Raw genomic sequence first — 23,821 nt, 5'->3', positions numbered from 1 at the left:
TATGCTCTCCATCATGAGAAAAATGTTTTTAAAAAAAACAGTTTTCATTGACGCAGGACAAATGTAGCATTTCCTCCTAAAACTAAAAAGATGCCCCTAAAGAATCCAGAAAAACCAAACTGCTTTCAGAACAGAACACTGAGAGATCTGACATTCTTTATTAAAATTTCTACCAAAGTAGTAAAATATGTGATACATTTTCCTTTAAAACGACACGTTTGCTGTTTACACTGATGGAATCATTTTTGGAAACTGGTTTTCCTGAAATGTTAGAAGCTGGACCCCCCCTTCCCCACCCACCCAATACTGGTTTTCTCCTTAAAAACAAAAACAAAACAAAAAAATCAACAGAAAACTAAAAAGGAATGCCCCGTAAAGATCATCACATTCAAGGACAGATTCTACGTTATTGCACAGAAGGTTCCAAGTGGCAAACTTCAAGTCATGAATTTAGACGCCGATTTTTCTTCATCCTAAAGACGTTGTTTTAATAAAGAAATGTAAAGTCTAACAGAAACATGAAAATCACCATGTTGGACTGCACCTTGGATGCATTTCAGAGTTTTTTCTTTATTGGGGGGGGGGGTGATGAGTTTAAATCCTCTCCTGGGGCGTTTTTTTTCAAGGTTTTTCTCAAGGTTGGACCGATGCTGGCCTCGAGTCCTGAGGGGGCTCCTGCTTCCCCTGCTGGCCCGGTCCAGGGCCTCCCTGAGCCCCCGCCGAGTTCTGGGGGGGGTAAGAGTCACCAACAGGGGCAGAGTGGGGAGGCAGGTCCATCGGGGGGCCGTACGCGTCTCGGGGACCTGGGAACCGCAGGTCAGGACGAGGTCCCAGCGGGCCGCGGAGAACTGGAAAAATAATTTTAGAGGGAAAGTCATGAGTTCAGCTCGTCGTTTCATCATGTCTGAAGCAGAAGCTGAAGGATGGAAAGCTGCTTTTACGCCCATGGGGCTCACATCAGACCGTCCATCCTAGCGCACGTCCACCACCTACAGTAGGAAGAGGCTTGATGCCAAAGCAGAGCAAGTCTTTTTCTTTTTCAGACTTTTTCTTTCACAGCTCTATTCCGATGTATGAAAAAACACTTTGTGCCATAATTCCGGTCGAGGAAATGATTCATTTCTTCCCCATGATCAATTTTCAACAACGGTTGGCATTTCTACGAGGGAATGACGTCCATACAATCAGTCTAATTGGACGCTCTTTTCGTAAGTAGAGATCAAAAAGGCTCCTAAAAATAAGCATAGAGATGCATGAACGTGCATTTATAGGCGTTTACACAGACTTTTCATTGAAAGTAGATGGTTATATGCGCGTTTCTGAAGGTGGTGTAAAGGTTTACCAACCCCTCAAAATGAAAGCACACAAGTTAAAACCTTGGTTTACCGTGTGGTGGGGGCATTGGTCCAAACGGGTGGTGTGGTGGTGGAGGACGGAAGTGTGGAGGTGGAGGACCCCGTGGATCCATCACAGGCCCGTGGCCCGTTCTGGGCATGTATGCGTGTCCATTGGCAGGCGGAGGTCCAAAATCTCCCCCTATAGGTCCAGGCAGGGGTTTTCCTGGGTGCCCATTGGCTGGGGGAGGAAGACCGCGCACATTTGGCGGGAAAGGCCCCGGTGGGAACTGGTACGGGCCCGGTCGTGGCGGCCTGTAAGGCCCTGGTGGAGGGAGACGTGGATCATAGGGTCCGGGGCCGGGCGGCGGTCCTGGAACCATGGGACCGGGCGAGTCTCTGATGGGTGATACCATGAAGGAGCCAGGCCCCTAAAAAGGAAGACAGACAGATCAAAATCAACCTTTTTCCACCGTTTGGGATGGATTCAAATGGTAATTTGGTGGTTAATTAACCCTTTAACACCGGAGCGTTGGCGCCACCCGACATTTTTTTCAACTACTGTAACTCTTCCACTTCAACTCTTCTTTTACGCAATTCCAGTGGATTCTGAAGCGGACAACAGTTGATGCAACTTATGTAAACTAGGCGATTCCGATGGCTAAGCTGCTTTTCTCCACATCAGAGTCGCCTAATTTATGCGTAAACGGTCGGAGAGTTACAGAACGTCAAGGAGCCAGTGTCATGTTCAAGTCGCCGGTGTTAAAGGGTTAAGAAAACGAATCCCCAAAACCAGTTTTCAGCCAGAGCTACAGATCACACCAACCACAGACCGGCATTTGGTTTAAAGATAAGTGACACAAACCCAGACACTTTGCAGGTCAAAGCTTTGTTTCTGTGTGAGTAAACCAAACCAAACAAACACCACACCAGCCCACAGAGGCCCATTATTGTGCCGTGTCGCCGGCAGGGGTGAGGGGGGGGGGGGGGGGGGGGGGGGGTAGTGGTGAGGGACAGAGTGCTTCTAGATGCCTCCACACCAAGTATCGGGAGCAGGCAGCCTGCATACTCACTGGCTCTGGACTCTCTGTGGAAGCCACAGCCTGACTGTCTGTTTCTACCTGAGCTTCTACTGGCTGTGTCTGCGTCAGAGCAAGGACACACAGCTGAGGCGAGGAACAGTCGGAGTCTACAATCAGAGAGAGCGGAGGACGGAGACTTACGGATGAGTCCAGCTGTGCTGGTGATGAGCTGCGAGGGCCCACCATGTCTGAAAGAAGAGAAGCAACGATTGAGAGGGAAGTTTGAAGACCTGAGAGGCGAGGAGCGCAGGAGACGTACCCATCCCAGGAGCGGGTCTGCTCTCCGAGAAACGACCGTGTGGATCCGATGGAGGACGAGGACCTAGAAAAAGAAGGAAAGGGAAAATTCATTTCAAGACAGAGACTTTTTAGAAACAAACTTAAAGACAATAAGTGGGAAAAGAACAAGTGAAAACATACAGATTACTCAGAAAAAAGGTTACGCCATTCACGCCATTCAGAAAACAATATTTTGTCAGCAAACAAAAACTAGCATGAAATAAAACAATACAAACAAATAGGGATGCCGCAATCAGATATTTTTGGCTCCAATCAATTCAGTCATTTGATTTTGAGAATTGGCTAAAAAAAGAGTCCTGATCCCATATTTGGTACAACTTAAAAAAATGAACACATTTAATAAACAGATCCAGGTTGTGCCCTATTTTTATTTTTTTATTTTATCATTTAACACTTAAAATTACATTTTTTCTCATTTATTCCCACATGATGCCATTTTTAGCCAAAAACTTTTTTTTTCTGTAGTTTTCTTGGACATAGTTTCAGCTGAGCGGCAGGAAATCAATCGAAATTCACCTCTGAGTTGTGGGCGGGACCGTTTGCGAAGAGCAAGCCCGCCCTACTTCTCGTTACCCATTTGTTTACATGCTCTCCTGCAAACTTACAGCCCCTCACACCTCCAACCTAACATTCGCGGTGCAGCATGAATGGCCACCAACATTGGTCGAGGAAAGCGACGGCAGCTTGGATCTATTTATCTGCAAGTGGAGAAGGGAGCTGGTGGCGTTTGTCCCTAAGAACTACAAGCTTTTTTCCAAACTGCATTTTGACATCTGCTCCTGATTCAGCACAATTTGAGTAAAAAAAACCTCAAACGCAGCTTTTATCTTCATTTTCTTTACATATTTCCTCCATCATCAGAAAAATGCTGCAAGAACATGTTAAAAACATCAAAAACACATTTTTTGGAGCAGGTCTGTAAAAATTAAAAATTAAAAATGATTTTCTTCCAAAATAACAGTTGTAGCATGAAAACGATGATGAGTATTCATGACCAGCTCACATCAATGTAACCATTTAGAGGTTTCAGCTGTTTTTGAGTCATTATTGATTTTATTTTTTCACTCTTCCTCAGAGCTTGAAATTTGTAGACGATCCCTTGGCAGCTGCGTCTCTCCCTCCCTGTTTAATTCTATTTAAAAAGAAACAAAAACCTAATATTTTCTCTATTAAAATGCATTTGAATGTCTTATTTAAGAGTAGATCCCGGAGGTCTGAATCTATGAATATCTTGCTGACTTATCCAAACTGTTTTTGAGCGTTTCCTGCTCCCACTAGTGCCGTACAACAATAAAATGTGGCCATCTGTTCATGAGATACAGACTAACAGAACAGCTGTAATAGTCTACAACTACGTGATTGGGCAGAATTTATGCTCACGAGCAGATCGGGGCATCCCTAAAAACTAACTTTTGTCTTCATACGCAAACAGGAGTCTTCTGCCACAAGGACATCTGCTGATGGGCAAACGCAAAAAAAACGAAAGGTTCCAGGAAGAAAACAAGAGCGGGAATCAAACACCAGCACAAAGAAAAGGAGGGAATCGAGGTGAAAAGAGCTGAAAAGAAAAATAAATAAAGTCAGGAGTGAAAGAGGAGAAATTAAAAGAGATGGAAGTTGTGCAGAACAGATGAAGTCCAGATGAAAGTAGGTGAACGGATCCACGTGGACTCACCGTACGGATCAATTCTTCGCCCCACTGGGGCAGAAGGAGGGCGCCTGGGGCCCTCGATCATTATAGGAGGGGATGGAGCACCCCCACTCACAGGAGAGGGCCCATAAGAATCACCTGTTACAACCAAACCAACACCTCAGTGCAGGAACAACACCCCCCCCCCTCATTTCCAGGCTGTCCATGCAGAAAAGGCCCGTAAACACAACGACATGCATTCACGCAAACACCAGCAGAGATCCTCTCCTGCTGTTCACTGGAACCCAAATGTCCTAAAAGAAGAAAAAGGAGGCGCATATGGGATTTTTTTTTTTTTTTACCTTGGCGGGGGCCTGCAGCCTGACCCGAGTTTGGCCTGAAGAGAGGAGCGCGGCGTTCGTTAAGCTGGGAGGTGATAACAGCAAGTCTGTGGACAAACAGTCATAAGTTACACAACTCAAACATTCAGGAAACGGAAGTCTGATTAGGTTCATCAGCTAAATATTTTTTTCAATGAGGAATCGTTTCGATTTTAAATCACAAGAATGTCCTAAAATGCACAACAAGTGGCCAGAAAACAACATAAAAATGTTTCTGAGGAAAATAAACTGCAATAATTCTGCAAGGACTCACTTTTCTCGCAATTTGGATGATTCGATCTTCTCCTGACTTAGAGCACGCTCTGCATTCCGAGCGTTCACCTAGAAAATAACAACATTTACATATTTCAGGCAGCTGGATTTCATGGAATAAAGCCTAAAAACCTTAAAAAAGCAAACATACCCAGTTGGAATGAGTCTTGTTTTCCTGTTCTTTTATCTACAAACAAAAATACATTCAAAGTTTAAACTTCAGCAACATTTTTCCCCCGTTTGTTTACTACGAGCAAACTTAACGAGTATCAGAATACTCGAATATTTAGGAACAGATCGCAAATATTCGAGTATTCTGATACAAATTGCTGTGACGTCCGTTTCAGTGATTGCGTATTCTATGAAAATAATAAAGTGTTTTTTGTGGTTGAAAAAATTGAGACTGAGGTTCAGAGAACTGAAAGCTATGAAAAAACGATTGTTTTAAATATAGTCGACAGTTTGAATTAAAAAATATAATGAATATGAAATTAAAAGCAGGAAAATGCTGTGATCAAGGGATGAAGGGGTCTGCTAGCATAGCAGAGGAGTCGTACTGGAACGCGTCTGTCCCTAAAGTCTGGGAGTTCTTTGGTTTTTACCACAAAAGATGAAAGAAGTCCGTTTCTAAAAAATGCCTGTTGGAAACACTGTTAATTTAGATTAAAAGGCTCCGAGTGTTTCCCAGTTGTTCCATTTAATTGTTGATTTACTATCTTCTTGTCATCCATCATTAGGAACTGTAGTCAGAAAAATCGAATGAAAAAGTTGTAAAATAATCCAAGACAACATTTGTTTGTTTTCTTTCCTCCTGAGAAAACTAACAAATACACCTTTGACATTGGTTTAAGTGACATATTCCATTTTTTCCTTTAAAATCTTTTTTATCCATCATGTTGTCGAGTCCCATTCATGATAATAATGATGGTGATTAAATAGGTGTTATTATAATTTTATCCATCCAGTAAAGTGTGGTTTGATGTGTGACTCGCTGAAGTACCGATCCGTGGCCTTACAGGAGACCCTACCTGCTCCTTGTAGACGTGCTCCGTCTTCTTCATCTGCTCCTCCATCTCGCTGATCCGCTGTCTTAAGACTTTGACCTGCTCCTCTGCTTCCAGGGCTTTATCTCCCACCTCCGTTAGCAGATTCTCTTTGCTGCGGCGCTCCAGTTCCTCCTTTGTTAACCTCCTGTAACACAGAACAAAAAAAGCAACAGCCTCCTTACACCTCAATTCAGCTGAAAACTTCTACCATTCGACCTAAAAATGATGAAACATCAGAAAGGAGACATGATGTTGAGGTTCCTGATGAGCCAGAAGGCCTCACTTACTGCTGTAGAGCGTTTTCTTTCTGCTGGTACATCTCAACCATGATTTCATTTTTCTGCTTAAGGATCTTAAGCTGGTTTTCAATGTGGCTCTTATCGCTTTTTAGGGCTCCGATGGTGTGTTCCAGCTCCTGGTGCTTTTCTGATAAAACAAAACATTACCGTGACATTAATCAATCAGTGATGAGACTCTCATTTACCATCCTCGCTATATTCCTTTTTGTCTGACGGACCTTCCAGCTCCTTCCTGGACTTTTCTTCATTCAGGAGTTTTGCCATGAAGCGATCTCGCTCCTCTTCAATGACGGTGAGAGTGGTCTGGACCTGGGAGGAAACACCAAAATAAAAGCTTCGCTCCACAGCAACTCTTCTGAGCTTTTAAACTGAAAAATCTTACCCTGGAAACATCCAACATTTGTTTGATTCTGTTTTTTATAACTGTCTTCTTATCTGTAATTAAAAGTAAACACAAAACCATGATTTTAGTAAGTTTAAAAAATGATTTATTTTGATTTTTTTTTTTATTGGATGTTGCATGTTCTTAAATGTTGGACTGACCAGCTGTCATCTCCCCATTGGCTAAAACAGAAATCTCCCCTTTTTGTGGATCACAAGCATCTAGATCTGCCAGAAGCTGGGACAGAACCTGAAAGGAGACGGTTTGGATCCGTTATTAACCCAAACTTTAACATCTAACTTCACAGACAACATGATGAGACCGACCTCTACGTTATGATCTTTGAGCACTACAGAGTCTTCCAGTTCTTTTTGGGACTTTTGGTAGACTTTGATCTTCTCATTCAGCTCCTTGTGTTTGTCCTCCCAGTTTTTAATAGTAGCCTTGAGCTGAAAAGGAGAGCAGAAATAAGACCGGGAAACCCATCCAGTCATTGATTTATGGTGGTAAAAACCCCCAGAGAAAACCACTTTTATCTTACAGTTTTGTTCTCTTCCTTCAATGCTGCATATTCTTTCTGCACACATTTGTGCTGAGCGCTTCGTGCATCTTCTCGAATCTTAACTTCATCCAGGAGGACGGTAGTCTAATGGACAGAAACGGTTCAGCACAAACCCAAAACTGAAGGCCGGGTAAAAACCATCATGTGCACAAAAAAGGAAAGTACCTTAGCGAGCGCTTCTTGAATCTTCTTCCTGCTAATTTGCAACTTCTCGTTTGACTTCTCCAATTTTTCAATCTTTAAAAAAACAAAAAAAAAATAATCAAATGAAATGATTAGGCACAGTCAGAAACACAAAGGGAGATTAAAAAAAAGCAACTCTGAAGAGTTCAGTTACCCTGGTTTCATTTTGCAGACTGGTTGTCCGTTCTTCCTGGAGGAGTTCTGCATATTTCTTTCTTTCTTCTGCAAGTCTTTCATTACGTTTTTCCATTTCTGAAACCTTGCCCTGTAAAAAAAATAAAAATCTAATAAATAAAAGCATTTTTTTTTTAAAAAAAGGTAAAAAAACTTTCCATTTACTCACCTCCAAGTCCTGCACTTTTTTTTTCGTGCAACTAGAAGTTTCTTTAGTCTGTTTCTGTTGTTCTTTAAATTCTTTGGCCTTATTAAAACAAAGAAACATACATTTCTAACACTTCAATGCTAATCCTAATTAAATATTAGCATTTGTGTTGTGACTTACTTGCTTCTGGAGCTCAGATATTTTAGCCAGAGCATCCGTCTTCTCTTTTTTGAGAGCCTGAATTTGATCTTTGAGCTTCTGTTCATCCACTTTCATTTAAAAACATAAATGACTGCTTTAGAAACGACTTATATATTTAGATTTTGTGATAAATGTGGGGAAAAAAGGGAAACTTACATAGATATTCTCTTTTCTTCACCTAAAAAGAAAAAAGAAAAACAAACATTTTAATACCTTGTGCGAATTTATAATAAGCGTCACGGGACTTTATAAGCTGTAAAACTCCTGAGTCAAAACCCCAACAAATAAAAACGATGCCATCCCATATTTCGGCAGCTGTATCACACTCACTGCTAGTATGGTTCTCCAGAAGAAGATCGTGAAGGTCAGCACTCCAACCAAAGCTGTGATAACAACAGCCTGCCAGGGACAGCCAAACAGCGTTTCCCCCGGCTTCCACTCTTCTGGTAGTAATGAGATGATCTGAAAAATGAGCACAAATTAAAATGGAGCAAAAGCAAACAAACATTTGACCGAAAACCCAGTTTTTAATCATGCAGCAACAACAAACTCCGCTCAACAAAATGAGAATTTAATGGTCCCCCCATTATCATACACCTAAAGCATTCGCACACAATAAAACAACCATGTGCTTTACCGTTCTGTAAAGAAAAAAATGCAGAAAAAAATGACAGGATCTAGACCAGAGGTCTGCAACATCCATGATAAACACCAGCAAGAGCTGCAAAATCCCACCTCACCGTTAAGAAAGTTTAGAAGTGCTTTATTTTTTCCATATAAAACCATTTTCCTACTTTTGACAGCAACAAATACAGATTTGTTTCAAAATAAAACACACCCCATTACAAATTAGATCCTCCTGCTACAGCAGATTTACTTGAATTAAAACTGAACACTGATGTAGAATCCACATTTATTTTAATCTATCATGTAAAAGCAATTATTTTCTTATAGAACTGTAACTCTGGAGAGTAACTGTGCAGGAGAAGATAAGAATATGTGCTTTACGCTTTTTCTAATAAAACACTGACAGTCGATTAAACCTTTCCCATCATTTTGCTCAGCCGTTTGACATGTTAAAAATCTAAAAATAAAGGACAAAATGCAATTAACTAAAACATTAACTCAGACTGCAAACCTAATATTCATTTAAAACAAAGGGCCACAATGCAGTGATAAAAAAGCCACATGTTGCAGAAATGAAGTCAACTTATCAAATCCATCCTATTTAGCTTGATTGGTTTCAGGCAAAACAAAAAATCTAGAAGTTTAATGCAACAGTCTCTTAATGAAAGATATACCTTTAAATCACTAGTTATGTGCAAAGTTTCACATAACCAAACAAAATGAAGTAAAAGTTATTTTGACTTTAATTTGTGCAACATCTAAATCAAAATAAAAACATAACCCTAAAATCTGATGATCATATCTAGACAGCTTCAGCCTATATATTCTTGCTAAAAATAACGTTCAGTTTAGGTTATCTGCATGTGCAATGGCTAAAAAGATCAGAATTTCTAAAATAGTAACTTAGGACAGTTATTGGCTCACAAGGAGAGCAGTTCTCTTTGTTTCAACCACAAACAAACCTTTGAACTATAGTAGCAGGACTAAATACACACGACAGTTCTGATGAAATCAGACACTTTCAACACATTTCCAGCTAAATGCACCATCGTTTTGTTCATTCATCTGCATGTTAAGGGGCTGATCGTCTAGTCTGAGACAGGCGGAGAATAAACCTCGTCAACAGTCAATAACATTAATGCCAGCGATAAATGGTCCTTTTCTTTTCCTTTCCTTTAAACAATGGTTTTACTCACCCGTTGTAATGCATTTACAAACAAAACATACATGTGATCTGGTTCCGCTACAGGTTGCTGGGAAAAAGTATCCGCGGCCATGATCTTTTTTTTTTAAACAAAAAAAAAAATAATAAAAAATTAAGAGCTTATAGGTGCTGTCAAATAATGAGGCCGACTTGCTAGCAGGTTAGCGAACCAAAATAATACAGAGAGTTATGCTAACGTCAGCCACTACACCAACACTACTCAGAAAGTGGCAGAGATCGTTGAATGTTAGCTGACAGGTGGTAAACAAGATTTGATTACAGAAATCTGCTAACGGTCGATGATGATCCGACATTCAATACCGATATCAAAACAAAATGGATTTTAGCGTCGTTTTTAGCTTGAAGATGGCTAACCGCTGCTATAATGAATATTATTATAAAAACATGTTGAAAAAGAAATTATAGCTCAGACTCGGCTATTTGATGGTCTGTCAAAATGAGGCCCGCTGTGTAGCAGCTAGAGCCAGCTCAGCACCGGCTGTGTTGGTTGAACTTTAGCCTTCACCGTGAAAGCACACGCAACAAAGGGGAGGGGCGTGGGGCGTTCACGAAAAAACAGACATTTCACTGACAACGTTTGATGAGAGACGTGATGCTTTCAAGGAAATAGGACATTATCCCACGCTATGTTTAATACAGTACAGCCACGTAATTTCTACTTATGACATTCATAAAGTCTGAAGAAACCTGGAGTCATCATATTAAAAGTTTTTGAAGAAATTAAATTGAGACATAGAAAAAATAAAGCTGGAAAACGTGTGTATATAGTGGATTTATTATTATGTTAATTTAATACTACTAGACTCACCACAGTGGTCCACTCTTCAGTTTTATTCCGGATTACTGAGACAACGACACCTACAAAAACAACTCCAGTGGTGAATGATCCCACTCCTTCCTCTTGTTTTTCTGCTTTTGGCTCTTCTGTCTCCATGGATCCCTCTGAAACAACATTTATAATTTATTTACACTTTTATCTTTTATGAATAGAGACAGTAATAGTAAAACGCTGAATTTCTTTAGAAATTGAAACAACCCAAGAATAATAAAACTCAACTACCTGGTACTGTTAAAATACTTAACTATGGACATTACAGCATGACTGTAGATTAGTTTTACATTGTGTAGCAACACAACTATCGTATTAAAAGTGAATTTTAAGCAAACGTTTATGTTTTGCTTGTTTATGCAAGTTGTTAAGTTTATGTTTAATTCATTTGGACTTAAAAATGAAGATAGCGTGGGGTTCATCATTGTGCTTAAAGACGCGACAATCAACCCAAACAGAGATGAACCCCTGACCAACGGACATCGCAAAATGAGCATTTTTCATCTAATGTTTTAGGAGAACCAACCTGTAAATGAAGGCTCAAGCTCAGGTATGAGGCTCACGTCTGGAGGACTTTCCAGAGTGTTTTGAGAGGCCCTCTGCATCTTATCCGTCGGACTGAAACTCTGCAGATCGCCTTTGGTTTCATTGTAGTGTTCGCTGTCCTCCTTTGAGCTAATGTCTGACACAACCATCACCTCCTCCACAAAGACCTCCTTCTCTTCAGCCTTTATTGGAGTGTCCTTCTCTCTAACCTCTTCTGGGATGTCCTTCTTTTCATCCTTTACTGGAGAGTCCTCCTTCTCTTCATCCTTTACTGAGATGTCTTCCTTCTCTTCAGCCTCTTCTGGGATATTCTCCTTCTCTTCAGCCTCTTCTGGGATGTTCTCCTTCTCTTCAGCCTCTTCTGGGATGTTTTCCTTCTCTTCAGCCTCTTCTGGGATCTCCTCCTTCTCTTCAGCCTCTTCTGGGATGTCCTCCTTCTCTTCAGCCTCTTCTGGGATGTTTTCCTTCTCTTCAGCCTCTTCTGGGATCTCCTCCTTCTCTTCAGCCTTTACCAGGACACCCTCTTGATGGGCGCCTGTTGGGTCTCGATAGCTCTCTGACATGGTTTCAGGTTTTTTCTCCTCAACATAGACTATAGGTTCTTCAGTATTTACCAGTGGTTCATCTGTAACGCAAACATACGTATACATGATACACCTGCAACATGAGAAAATGTTGGACAACTATTGCTTTGCCAAAAAACTGGACCAACAACTAAAACTTTATTTTTCTTACACCTGATCCTAATGCAGCAATGGCCATGTGGTTCTTTGGTCTTCTGATAAATATCTCAATAGCTAACATGGAATTAAATTTAAGAGGCTTTCTATGAATGAATATCCTATTTTGTGAGTCTGCACACAAGGTTTCAGACAAATAAAAGTGGATTACACTTGAAAGGACGAATGAGAACTAAACATTGCTGACAGAGAAGAGCCAAATCCAGCAGGTCATTTCAGGAACAAAACAATTCTCAGCATATTTCTAGAAACTAAACATCATTCTGAATTAAAATCGACATTCCCTTTACATTTTCATTAGAATTAAATGCAATATTTTGCACTTTTCTGTGAAACCAGTAATGATTGAACTTCAGATTAAATCCTATTGAGCAAAGTGGACAACATCAAGACACTGATAACATTTTAATTAAAAAAATAAAATAAATAAATCTTACCCCGATTGTTGGCTGGTGGCTTTTCGTCCGCTAAAGGCGTGCTGTCACTCACTGTTGAGTACTTTTGTCGCAGGCTAAAAGCAAGCTCCTGAAAATCATCCAACAGCTCAGCCTCCTCATCGAAACTGTCTGGGTCCACGTGGATGTTCTGGTCTCGCTCTTTGTCTCGGTTATCCATCATCTTCTCAATCTCATCCAAGATGGAATTCTCAGATGCTTCCAGGATGTTCTCCAGGACATTTTCGATGTCCTGTGTGGTGCCACCGTCGGACAAGCGGGTCGCCTGCAACTCTGTGTCCAGATCAGAGAACATGGCTTCCACTTTGAAGAGATTTTTAAGACCCAGAAGTTTGTGTAGGCGCTCCAATTTGTCCTCAGTGAAGTGTTCTCTCAGCAACGTAAGTCTCATGATGCTTTCACTGTATTCTGGTTCTGGAGTTGACACAAGGGACTCTGTTGTTTCAGGTGACGGTTCGTCTGAGGGTCCTCCGTTCATGTGTGAGAAGGAAAGTGCATTTTCGTCCTCGAGTAGCTGTTCCTCCTCAGTTTCTTCAGTCTCTGGTTGGTTTTTATCTTCATCTTGCTGCTTGTGGGTCTCTGGTTTTTCTGCAGCTAATTCTGCAGAACTGCTATTAATTTCCTCATCCATCACTGACTGATCTTCTCTGCGATCAGGTGATGTGTCACTAACGACATTGTGACCTTGAACATTGGAGTCGTTATATTCCCCTCCGTCAGTAGGAACTTCTAGATCCTTCTCGTGTTTTGGGTCGACTGACTCTTGATCATTCACAGTGTTGCTTTCGATTGAAGTACCAAGTGGAACCTGGTCTGTAACACGGTCTTGAACATTTGATTCGTTCTCTGGATGCGTTGAAACTTCATTTTCGTCTTCAATCGGTTTAGTAAGCTCAATATTATGCTTTTCAACATCTGTGCTGCTGAAAACATCTTCTCCCAACACTTGATTGACCATTTGATGATGTGCAGGTTCCTCTGGTGGTTCTTCTACTTCAGCCCGTCTCTCCTCATCCTTCTCAGACAATAGATTATTAGAATCGCTGCTAATTTCGCCCAGATTCAACAGTTTGGACTCAGGAAAAGAATCAGGCATTGGCTCCATGTGCTCTGGATTGTTTTGGGATTCTGGTGAAGGTGGTTCTTTTTCCTTAAAACTTTGTAGGGTTTCTACAGCCTCTTCCTCATCATCTTCTTCCTCTGAATCCACATCTTCAGATGTAGTTTCCACACCAGTGACAGCTGAAAACACAGCATCTCCAAGTGATGTCCACATGTTTTTCTCCGGTGTTGGAGTTGGGTCATCTATCTGGGCTGTAGGCTCCGTAACAGTCTCTGGGGCTGGAGTGGCCACCGTCTCCTCTGAGAAAGACAGCAGAGGGGTTTCTTTTTGATCTTCTATGACCTCTTCTGGAGGATCATCAACATCTTCAGTGTCCTCCTCTACATGAGGGGTAACCTTATTGGTGGTCTCGTCATCAGAAGTCACTGCGTCAAAAGTTGTACCGAGGGTAGTTTTTAACTCAGGGATCTGCACCGTTTCGGACACAGATGCTGGTTTGTCAACAACTTCCTCTTCAGGCACAGACTCCACTTCTGCTTTAGTGGACAAATCTTTGGTTTCATTTTCTTGAGAAGGCTCAAGGGCAAAGTTGTTCCTTTCAGTAGCATTTGGCACCAACTCTGAATTAGACTCTACATCAGCCCTTAACGTGGACTCAGTAAATGTGTCCAGTTGTGGTAAAGACGTCAATACTTCTTGTGGTACTTCTGTGTTTCTGATGACTTCTGTGGTGCTGTGGTGCTCTGGCTCCTTTTTGATTTCCACCAAGTCTTCTGAAGGCTGCATTTCCTTCTGAGCAACATCTTCTTCGTGGATTTGATCAGAAGTTGCATTATATTCAACATTCTTTATTTCTGCAGAGAAACCTAACAATTTATCTATGTCATAGGTTTCAAACTTATCATATCCTGTTTCAAAACAGACAAAATCTGTTTCCTAAAAAAAACCACAAGACATGAAGAAAATCATAAATATTGTTAGCTACTATAATTATAATTTTGGAGGCTCTATTTCACCATACCTCTGTGGGAACTTCAAGTTCTTTATCAGTGTAAAGGTGGTTTACTGCAAGAAGGTCTTTTGGAAAATAGCCAAAGTTGCTTCCAATCTAGGACAAGAAATCAATTTGAGAATTAGACAGAAACAAAAAATCCAAAACCGATTGTTTTGCATGTAACCTCAAGCATACTTACACTTCCTGCCCAAAGGTCAGCCCTCCTTCCTGATAACTTGTAATAAACAAATACAGTTTCTGATTTTTTGAAGGAAAGGAACCGACAATCAGGTCCTGAGAAATCTGTAACCGCTTTCCCCCGACAGAGAAGCACTGAGAGAGAAAAACAGAAATTTATTTTTTTCACTACATAAATCTTAAAATCATCTAATCAGAAATCTGTCTTTTCATTAAAAAATGTGGACAATTGATTTTCCTATTTGAATAAATTGTAAAACAGTGATTGTTGTCTTTCAGAAGTGGGGAAAATAGTTTAAAAACACTTTCAAGATAAAAGTGCGCACAAAAACAAGAAAATTAGTAAAATGTTGATGATAAACAACAGAAATAAATTGTTGATATCAATTTGCTTATTTTTCCTATTCAAATAAATACTAAAACAGTAATTGTCAGTCATTTAGAAGTGGAAAAAGGTAAGTATAAAATACCTTCAAAATAAATTCCACAACAAAACAAGAAAATGAATAAAATGTAATTGATAAATAACAAAACGAATGCCTTTATTGTTGATAGCTGCAGGTTGTATTTTACTGATAAGTAAGTATGCATTTCAGTCAATAATCACAGATTTGTGGGTTGAAGATGCTTAAAAAAAAGATACATAATTTCTTGCCTGGAGAGTCACTAAAATCCTGTATCTGCTAAGCTAATAACATAAACAAGGAATGTTTGTAACAAAAGACGCAGAAAACCAGATAAGATTTAGATAAGAGAACAAAAGTAAATTGATTTTGATCATTTTTGTGTTGGTTTTTTTTATTATTATCTTTTCTTTCACCACTGTCTTGTCTGGTCAGACCGGTAGCTAACTTTCTTTTAGCTATCAATAGCTTTCGCCTTTCCCTCCATAGGCAGGCCGGGGCTGCCGGGCAGTTTGGCCCTGCTATTCCCCCGTTTAGCTGAGGTTAGCATCGACTACCCCGCTGTATCTGAGCATCCTTCCACCATAACAAGACCAGAGTCAAGGTCGCGAGTATCGACGGGCAACAGGTCAAGAGATAAGCCGTGGTTTATGGCTAGCTCCCGTATCAGGATCAACGGAAGGGAACGCCGCATCCATGAAGCCGCGTCCCTCCCCAGCTCTGCAGGCAAACTTACTGCTGCACTCCTCGTCTGCGCATCTTTTAAAGTCAGAGAATCTCCTCTCCAAGGCTGCAGTTGGTATTAAATAAAATAAAACTAATAATAAAAAGCCTAGACGGTAAAAATGTTTTGCTGCCATGTTGGCAGTTAGTGTAGCCGGACTTGACTCCGCCGCCGCCGGAGCATGAGCAGTGGGACGCAGGAGCTGACACGTCAGCAGTTAAGATCCGGCTGGGTGGAGGCCCGGACGGGTTCGCATCGATGGATGAGGCGGATTCAGGTACCTGAGAATCAGCCTCAGGTCCACACCAGAATAAACACGAAGACTGGAAAGCACGACCTCATTCTCTAATGTGTTTGTGTGTGTGGCCACATTCAAATTACTCACTTAGCTCCAATAACAAACCACTGAACATTATTTTCTGAGCAAAAGTAACGCAATTACGAGGAAATAGTAAAATAACTCACTGAAAAACATTGTAGAAGACTTCCTTATATTGAAAGTAAAGATAAATAATTACTACTAGGTTTAAAAAATGACATGGTTAAAAATAAGCTTCATACCGTGACATTGTAAAAATATCAACTCAAAATAATTTTTACGTGTTCTATTAATATTAGTTTTATTTATTTTTTTTTAGAAAACTTACATGTATATGTTTCTTCAATTTCAAAATAATAAAAATTTCAGTAAAACAAAACATTGACTAAAATAAAAAATAGGTTTTGAGAGAATAAATAAATCTTGCTAACACTGTAGCTTTCTTACTTTGTGATTTAAAATGCATTTTTTGCTCTTAGCACAAGTAGTGGATACATTTACAAATACTGTCAACAAGTACACACTACTGTATTTCCGAAGAGAGAAGAGGGAAAAAGAGATCGAAGCCCATTTACTTCTTCAAAAAAAATATTTGGCAAATCTTTTTGCAGTAGTTACAATTTTGGCTCTTTCTTTGCCTTATATTTTAGTAAGTAGTTTATTATTATTGATTAAGTAAGGAACTCTGAGACCGTGAAAAGTCACGTGGAGGAAACCCCCTGCTCCGCCCCGCCTCCTTGGGTTGATTCAGCCAATAGCAAGACAGATTCACAATCTACTTCCTGAGCTGCACCGGAAGTGTGGTGGCTACAAACATCTCACATGTGTAGCAAGAATTACGTTTTTTTTTGTTATTTAAATCAGAAATATCAATTTAGTGCCAAGCATACTCTTTTATTTAGACACCATTTAGGTAAAACCTATTTCCGTAAGATAAGACCTTAATTTCATCCTAATTTGACGCTTATTTTCGAGTAGGGTAACTTCAACACAGTGAGCCTCAGTGGGGCTAGTCTGGCCAGGTAAGCAAATCAAATGTCAGCTACTAGTTCAGGGCTCGACATAGCCATTTGTCCGCTGGCCCGGTCCTGTTTTTCGAGCAGTGCGGACCACAAGACTTTACTTTTCACTTGTCCGCTCGGGCCACTAAAATATCTAACTGTTTATATATTCTTCACCTTTTTCAATAAAGTAAATTTTGCGAAAACGTGTAGATTTACCTCGTCTTCATAATTTAGTTTTTCTGCTAGTCCTGTGTTCAGACTTCAAAGGTTTCTATGGGAAACCTTTGATCACTTCTCCTTCTCTCCCGCCTGCGCGCGCGCGGCTTTCACTGCGGAGCACCACGCGGCACGCGCTCACTACTTTTTTTTTCAAACTTTATTGAATGTAACAATTCAATACAAAACAATGTTAAACAGCAACAACGAAGGCACAAGCCAGTGGGTTATTATTACATTTGATTATAAATCCGACACCGTCACTGAAGAGAGACTGAAGCATGTCAGAGATGTGGAAGACATGGCAGGAATAGATAGGAATATGTTAGATGGAGTAATGGGTGGAATTAGTACTATGGACAGCAAGATATTTAATGAATGCATTGAAGATGAAACTGTATGCACTAAGCTTTAAGCTGAATGTCAAAGAATCAAAGGCAACTCCAAATACCTGAATCTCAGACTCAAATGCAGTAGAATGTTAAACTACTTAATTTTACTTAAAGTAGAAATACTTACTGTAAGCAGTAAGTATTTCTAGTTAGCTGAATGATCTCAGTTAGACCTGCACAATATGAGGAAAACTCGCGATATGCGATATCAGAGATTAAAATTGCGATAACGATATAATTTGCGGTATATAAACAAACAGAAAAATAACCAAATAACCATTCCCAGTTTAAAAATTATACTCCAAATGACCCACGTTGACATAGGTTACAAACATCTAACATAACAGGGCTCCATCTGATTGGTCAACAATGTGAAGGCGTCCATCCGATTGGTCAAATGCATTAAGGGATTTACTTGATTCGTTAAATGGTTCAAGCTGCCATTAGATTGTTTTAACACATTTAAGGTTTATGATTTATTGTGATATTTGCCGTTAGAAGCACCATGAAAACTTCTGAACTAGTGTTACCTACTACACTGCAGTGCTCTCTTCAAAACATCTGAAACAGACTAGAGCAGATTTAAGTTTGATATGGTCTATTTTCAGTCATTGAAAAGTGTAGAAATAAGTGATGTCACCAGAATGCACCAAATTGCACCATATTAAAAGTTTCCGGGGGGGCATGCCCCCGGACCCCCCTAAAGTTGCAAGCACCTGCGGAGCGGCGGGTCCCGCTATGCGCGGTGTCGGGCCAGTAACTTTCAGGCAGGGCCAGTAAGTTTCAAAAACTACTGGCCCTGTGGGCCAGTGCAAATTTCTGGGCTATGTCAACCCCTGTAGTTATGATTGTGTTGTACACCTAAAAATCTGCAGACAGTTGGTCATAAGTGACACGTTATTTAGTTCTAGAAGAGCATCTTTGTGATTTTTAAAATGTTCATAAAACAGAAAAATTGTAATGTCAAAGGACCTGTTTGCTACTTTTTGCTTTACTGTCTCTCATTGTTTTTCTCCTCGTAGGTTGAAGAGCCATAACTTTTAGCCAAACATGGACGACCTGGAGAAAGAACTGAACCCTCGTGAAGACATGGAGAATGATGATGATGATGCTGATGACTCCTGTGACAACAGCTCTAGAAAAGAAGGAAGCTCATTCAAGTTAGATTTGATCCAACCAATTTGTCAAAGTAAGACACACTTTATATTCCATAAAAGTGCGTTTTCCCCTCTAATTCTCTTTAAAAAAATATGGGTTTATGAGCATATGTCAGATAACACCATACAGATTGTCATTAAAACGGTATTTTTTAAGTAAACATCTTCAGAAATCACTGAAAAGATTATACTTATCATGAAAACATATGTCATCTACATTTTATTGCAATAATAAACAAACCCTAATTGGCTGAATTATTCTACATTAGCCAAAAAATGATATTTTTGTTTGGAACTCATTAATTTGTAAGTTTTACTTAAATAATTTCAGAGACTCTGCACGAAAATGGATTTCACCAGAGCGTCAGACTGTGCCTGGAGTACATCAGAGAAGCCATGCTTCATCACAGGTGGCTGGAGGCAGCAGAGTACATGGCCAGCTATGCACAAATATTAGAGGACAGAGTTAATCTCACAGCACAGCAATACAAAGAGGCAAGTTTGCTTTTGCGTCTTCACCAAATGTGTGTATCTTAAAAAGAAGGTAAATTTAATATCTTCTTGTAGCTTGTTTGGAGAATCAGCACTGAGATCCTTCACCATCATCCCAAATCTACGATGGATGACTACAATGTCATATATGAACGGATGAAGCATTCAGGATTTAAACATTATCTAAAGGTGTGTTAAAACGAGCCCTTGTCCTCTTTTGAACATAATTTTTCCTCTAAATTCTGCAATTTTCTTCTTCTTTTTTTTTAGATTTCTCTGGAACATTCATTCCACTTAATGCTTCATGGTCAGATAGAAGCTGCTAAACAGAAACTGTCTGAAGCTGAAAGCTGGAGGCATGGGAAGGAGACCACATCCCAGTATCAGATGACTAAACTGATTCAGGCCTACAGGAGTTTGTTGGATTACATCATCTGGAATGAGAAAAAATCCATGCTGTCAGGAAACGGTGAGGCTGCAAGAACCCTTTTTTTGGTGTTATACTGACACCTACAGGCAAATCGGGGACACTGCAGCAATGCCAACGTTATCACTTAGTTTTTGCTTTTATTCTCTTTAGATTCCTTTGAATCTGACAGCCAAGGCATGCAGAATTACTATCGACAAGCCTCGATTAATCTTAAGGAGATTTTAAGTAACCCAGGTGTTTGGGATCCTTTCATCTTGAGTTATGTTACGGTAAGTACTCCTTTATTTTTAGATGAATCGATTAAAAAAATCCAGGAGCCCTTCTGCCGCTCTCCTTCTTCCTTCTGCCACACACCAAAGAAGCTGGCTTTAATGTGAAGCCAGTGACCTGCTCTGCTTTGTCTTAATCAAAGAGCATCAATTAACCAAAGAGTCTTTTGATCTTTTTTCGATGCAGATGCTGGAGTTCAAAGAGGATCAAGAGGAGGCTCTGGAAGTCCTAAATAAATACGCGTATGACGACAGCTTCCCACCCAATCCTAATGCGCACGTCTTTTTGTATCAATATTTGAAGCGGCACGATGCTTCGCAAAAGAAACTGAAAAGAGTGTTAAAGGTAACGCTGAGAGTGACCAGTCTAGTTGACATAGTCATTGCCTTTGACTGTACTGTACATCCTTTATGGCAGGTTATAGAGCTTAATAGAAATAACCATTTTTAATAATAAAGATTTTTATGATAATATTTTACAGTTCAGAAATGATCAATTCTGTCTTTCTTTTAAATTATATTTTACAAATATTTTTTAGTATTAACCAACAAGAACCAAACCCATTTAACAAATATATATGTTAGGGCTGCACGATATGAGGAAAACTCGCGATATGCAATATTGGTGATTAATATTGCGATAACGATATAATTTGCGGTATATAAACAAATAGCAAAACAACCAAAAACATAATTTCCATTTCACTGCAACAGTTTAAAAATTCTACTCCAAATGACCCTTGTCGACATAGGAGGCAAACATCAAACATAAAAGGGCTCATCTGATTGATCAACAACGTAAACGGGTCCTTCCGATTGGTTAAATGCATAAAGGGATTTATTTCAATTGTTCAATATTTCAAGCTGCCATGAGTTTGTTTTAGCAAACTTAAGGTAATCATTTATTGCGATTTTTGCCGTCTTTTGCGGTATGCATATTGCACAGCTTGATGTTGCGATAACGATAAATTTGCGGTATATTGTGCAGGTCTAATATATGTGTATTTTACCACAAACCAAGTCAGCCACAGAATCCATTTTCCATCCATTTTCATGAAATTACAACAGGATTTTTGAAACACAACACATTTTTGAACACCTTTTCCTTGTAAAAGCACAACTTTTCAGATTAATGATTTTATTCTCGTAAAATGTAGACTTGTTCCCCCAAATGTTACGACTTTATAATACGCCGTCTTACACTTCTCTGTTAAATTTAAATTTAAAAACTTTGCCACATTCTTGTTTTTCCACAAGTTACTTTATTATTTCGTATTGTTTTAAATTATTATTGCACTTGGTCTTATTTGAATGTTGCTTTACTACTAATATTTTTTAACAGTACTTTTTGGATTTATTTTTTGTTTAAGCCATAGAGAACTTTAGAAGGTGTTCTCTGCTTCTATTGCGCTCGATCATTTTGTCTTAATCTAAAAGCAGTTTTAAAAATTCCATAGACCCTACATTTTTTGGTTCCAAGCCACGAGTTGATGTTGGAGTACTTCTCTCTTCTGCTTCAGTCAGGTAATAACGGTATTTTTTCTTCAGTTTTAGCCAAATAAAATGCTAACTACTCTGAATATTTTTGTCATTTTATTTTGCCATAGCTTAAGTTATCAATGTGTTTGATTCGAGGGAGTAAGAAAGATCACCAGAAAGCTGTGGAGGTCGTTTTGGACATGCTGGACTTTGCCTGCTGGAGGAGCAACCTGGATGTGTGGAAATGTTTGCAGAACAGCATCCAGAATCTGCAGACGGGGTATGTGTGACGTGGGGGGATAATTCAGATGCGTTTCTGATTTAAAGCTTCTGTTGGTACGTTTGTTGTGACAGAGAAGACTGGAAAAGCTTCATCGAGGAGAAGATGGCTGTGAGAAAGGAATGGTGGCCTGCGCTGCACTACACAAAATTCCATGCCATGAAGGACTCTGAGGAGAACCCAGAACTTCTGAAAGTAAAGGCATCTCTGATTTCAGTCCTTTGTCCAGGTATGTGTTTTTAAAGGATCAACTGATAATACACTTTTGCAGCACTGCACCGTTTGTTTTGTCAGTAAGAGCAGCTTTTTTGCATTTTGTTTTTAATAGTTTGTAGACTTTCAGAACAAATCCAATTCCCACTTTTAGAAAGCTGACTACCTTCAAAACGCAAAAGGCCCAAGAAAATAAATGTCTGTCTTACAATCAAATTAAAATAAAAGCTGCAGCTGTTTACACATCTGTACTAGAAAGTCCCACTCCAAACATCTTTTGATCTAATTTCAAAGTATTCCCAGTGGTCTTTTAATTACAATGATGCTATTTTTTAGCTAAAATAAAAAAACCTGTGTTGTTTTCCAGGACATAGTTTCTACAGAGCGGCAGGAGTTCATTAGAAAATTGCCTCTGAGTTGTGGGTGGGACATTTGGTGTTAAGCCCCCCGCCCCCCTTCCCCTCCCCATTGCAGAGAGCTCTCTGTTTTACACTCACGCAAGCATCACAATGATTTGAATAAAGAAATACTCAGAATTGTAAATTTGACCTTCATTTTGTTTATACACGTCCTCCATCATCAGAAAAATGTTAAAAACACTAAAAACACAATTTTTGTCCAAAGAAAGCCCAACAAATAAATAATAAGTCTGTCTTACAACAAAACTCCAAAATGAAAGGTGCAACTGTTGACGTGTTTGGATTTTAAAGAGTAAAAAGTTAATGCTGTTGAGCTTATTTTGTAATATTTTGCTTTTCTTTTTCTTTTTAGACCGAACTCTCAAGTACTCTGTGGAGCTGGAAAGCTGTCAAGAATAATCTAAAATAAAGACTACCTGAAAAGCCTGAAAATATCCATAAATGATGCTTTTCTTTGGCACGTTTATTACAGTAATAAAGCAGGGGGATTGGGAACCATTTGTGCCGTCAGTTTTCACCACTATGTGGAGATCTTGCTTCATGTTTTATTGGGACTTTGCAGCCAGAAAAGCCTGTTCATGACTTCAGTCAACATTTTAATGAAAGCTGATACCCACAGACAAACCTTACTGATTATTGGAATGTTTTTTTAAATTAAACTGCCTCTGGTGCAGAATCACTTTAGAAAAAAAAAGATCTTTTTCTGTTTGCTTATTAAAACATGATGTAAGAATATTTTTCCTTGCAAAGCACAGTCCTGACTTCCAAACACTTCAATCCTGTCTTTTTCTCATCCAGCTGCTTCCCAGTTTGATAAGTGAACATGTCGGTGCTGCTTGAGCTGCCCTGCAGTTATTGCATAAACCAGAGCCCAAAGCTTGTCCTGTCACAGGAGCAGCTGGCGGAGATGGGGGCTGGGGCCGCACAACACATGTTTGAAAATGTAAAATGCGGGGACATGAAGGGATGGAGCAGCCAGGAGCTGGTTTATTGCGTTTAACAGTCCTGTGTGTCCTGCTTGTGATGTTTTAGGTATTTTATTTGCTTTGCATCCTCCTTAGGTTTAAGCCATCAATGCAGCTAAATGGTTTTCATTCTACAAATTAAAATTCTTTTTAAATAAAGCTTGTTGAGGAAGAGACGCGGCTCATTTTGGCTTTCATTTTCCTCCTTGCAATTTTCCTCTGTCTTTAGGAGGTTAAATAATCGCCTGTTTAGATCTCAGGGAGTCAGAAACAATAGAAAGTGTCCACAGAGCCTTTTGCTGCTTCCTGAAGCAGCTGTCGACGTCTGCGGCGGTACCCTAATTATAGAGTTTAAAATCAAAGTGCAGGTTTGATCTTAGCTGTGAG

The 23,821-nt window shown here is 39.7% G+C and overlaps 2 protein-coding genes across 8 annotated transcripts; one reads left to right on the top strand and one right to left on the bottom strand.

The window, feature by feature from the left end:
• Positions 1–139: 139 nt before the first annotated feature.
• On the bottom strand, positions 140–16,158 carry mia3 (MIA SH3 domain ER export factor 3). 6 transcript variants are annotated; one of them, XM_023953058.2, is made up of 29 exons: positions 15,812–15,945; positions 14,673–14,806; positions 14,501–14,587; positions 12,399–14,415; positions 11,728–11,846; positions 11,202–11,667; positions 10,655–10,788; positions 8,325–8,456; positions 8,151–8,172; positions 7,974–8,062; positions 7,815–7,892; positions 7,626–7,736; positions 7,454–7,525; positions 7,268–7,372; positions 7,053–7,175; positions 6,888–6,975; positions 6,727–6,779; positions 6,563–6,653; positions 6,333–6,471; positions 6,028–6,190; positions 5,151–5,186; positions 5,001–5,068; positions 4,709–4,794; positions 4,392–4,505; positions 2,676–2,738; positions 2,558–2,604; positions 2,408–2,476; positions 1,387–1,765; positions 140–848 (listed from the first exon to the last, which is right to left on the bottom strand). In XM_023953058.2, exons 1-29 carry the CDS (start codon positions 15,933–15,935, stop codon positions 634–636), a joined length of 5,424 nt encoding a protein of 1,807 aa, XP_023808826.1. In that variant the 5' UTR covers positions 15,936–15,945; the 3' UTR covers positions 140–633. The 6 variants fall into 6 exon arrangements, with proteins under 6 accessions (XP_023808826.1, XP_078798767.1, XP_023808825.1 ...); XM_078942641.1 differs by lacking the exon at positions 15,812–15,945 and adding an exon at positions 16,081–16,158 and having other exon boundaries at positions 11,202–11,846; XM_023953057.2 differs by having other exon boundaries at positions 11,202–11,846.
• taf1a (TATA box binding protein (TBP)-associated factor, RNA polymerase I, A) lies at positions 15,936–23,608 on the top strand. Of its 2 annotated transcripts, none has more exons than XM_078942643.1 (11): positions 15,936–16,076; positions 18,753–18,919; positions 19,219–19,382; positions 19,455–19,568; positions 19,650–19,848; positions 19,960–20,078; positions 20,266–20,424; positions 21,536–21,602; positions 21,714–21,837; positions 21,912–22,066; positions 22,822–23,608. In XM_078942643.1, exons 2-11 carry the CDS (start codon positions 18,781–18,783, stop codon positions 22,866–22,868), a joined length of 1,287 nt encoding a protein of 428 aa, XP_078798769.1. In that variant the 5' UTR covers positions 15,936–16,076; positions 18,753–18,780; the 3' UTR covers positions 22,869–23,608. The 2 variants fall into 2 exon arrangements, with proteins under 2 accessions (XP_078798769.1, XP_004083604.1); XM_004083556.5 differs by lacking the exon at positions 15,936–16,076 and adding an exon at positions 16,894–17,140.
• The last annotated feature ends 213 nt before the right edge of the window (positions 23,609–23,821 follow it).

This window comes from Oryzias latipes, chromosome 24, assembly GCF_053564925.1.
Source record: "Oryzias latipes strain Hd-rR chromosome 24, Olatipes_Hd-rR_3.1".
Classification (NCBI taxonomy): Eukaryota; Metazoa; Chordata; class Actinopteri; order Beloniformes; family Adrianichthyidae; genus Oryzias; species Oryzias latipes.
This window is presented reverse-complemented; position numbering and strand designations above follow the sequence as displayed.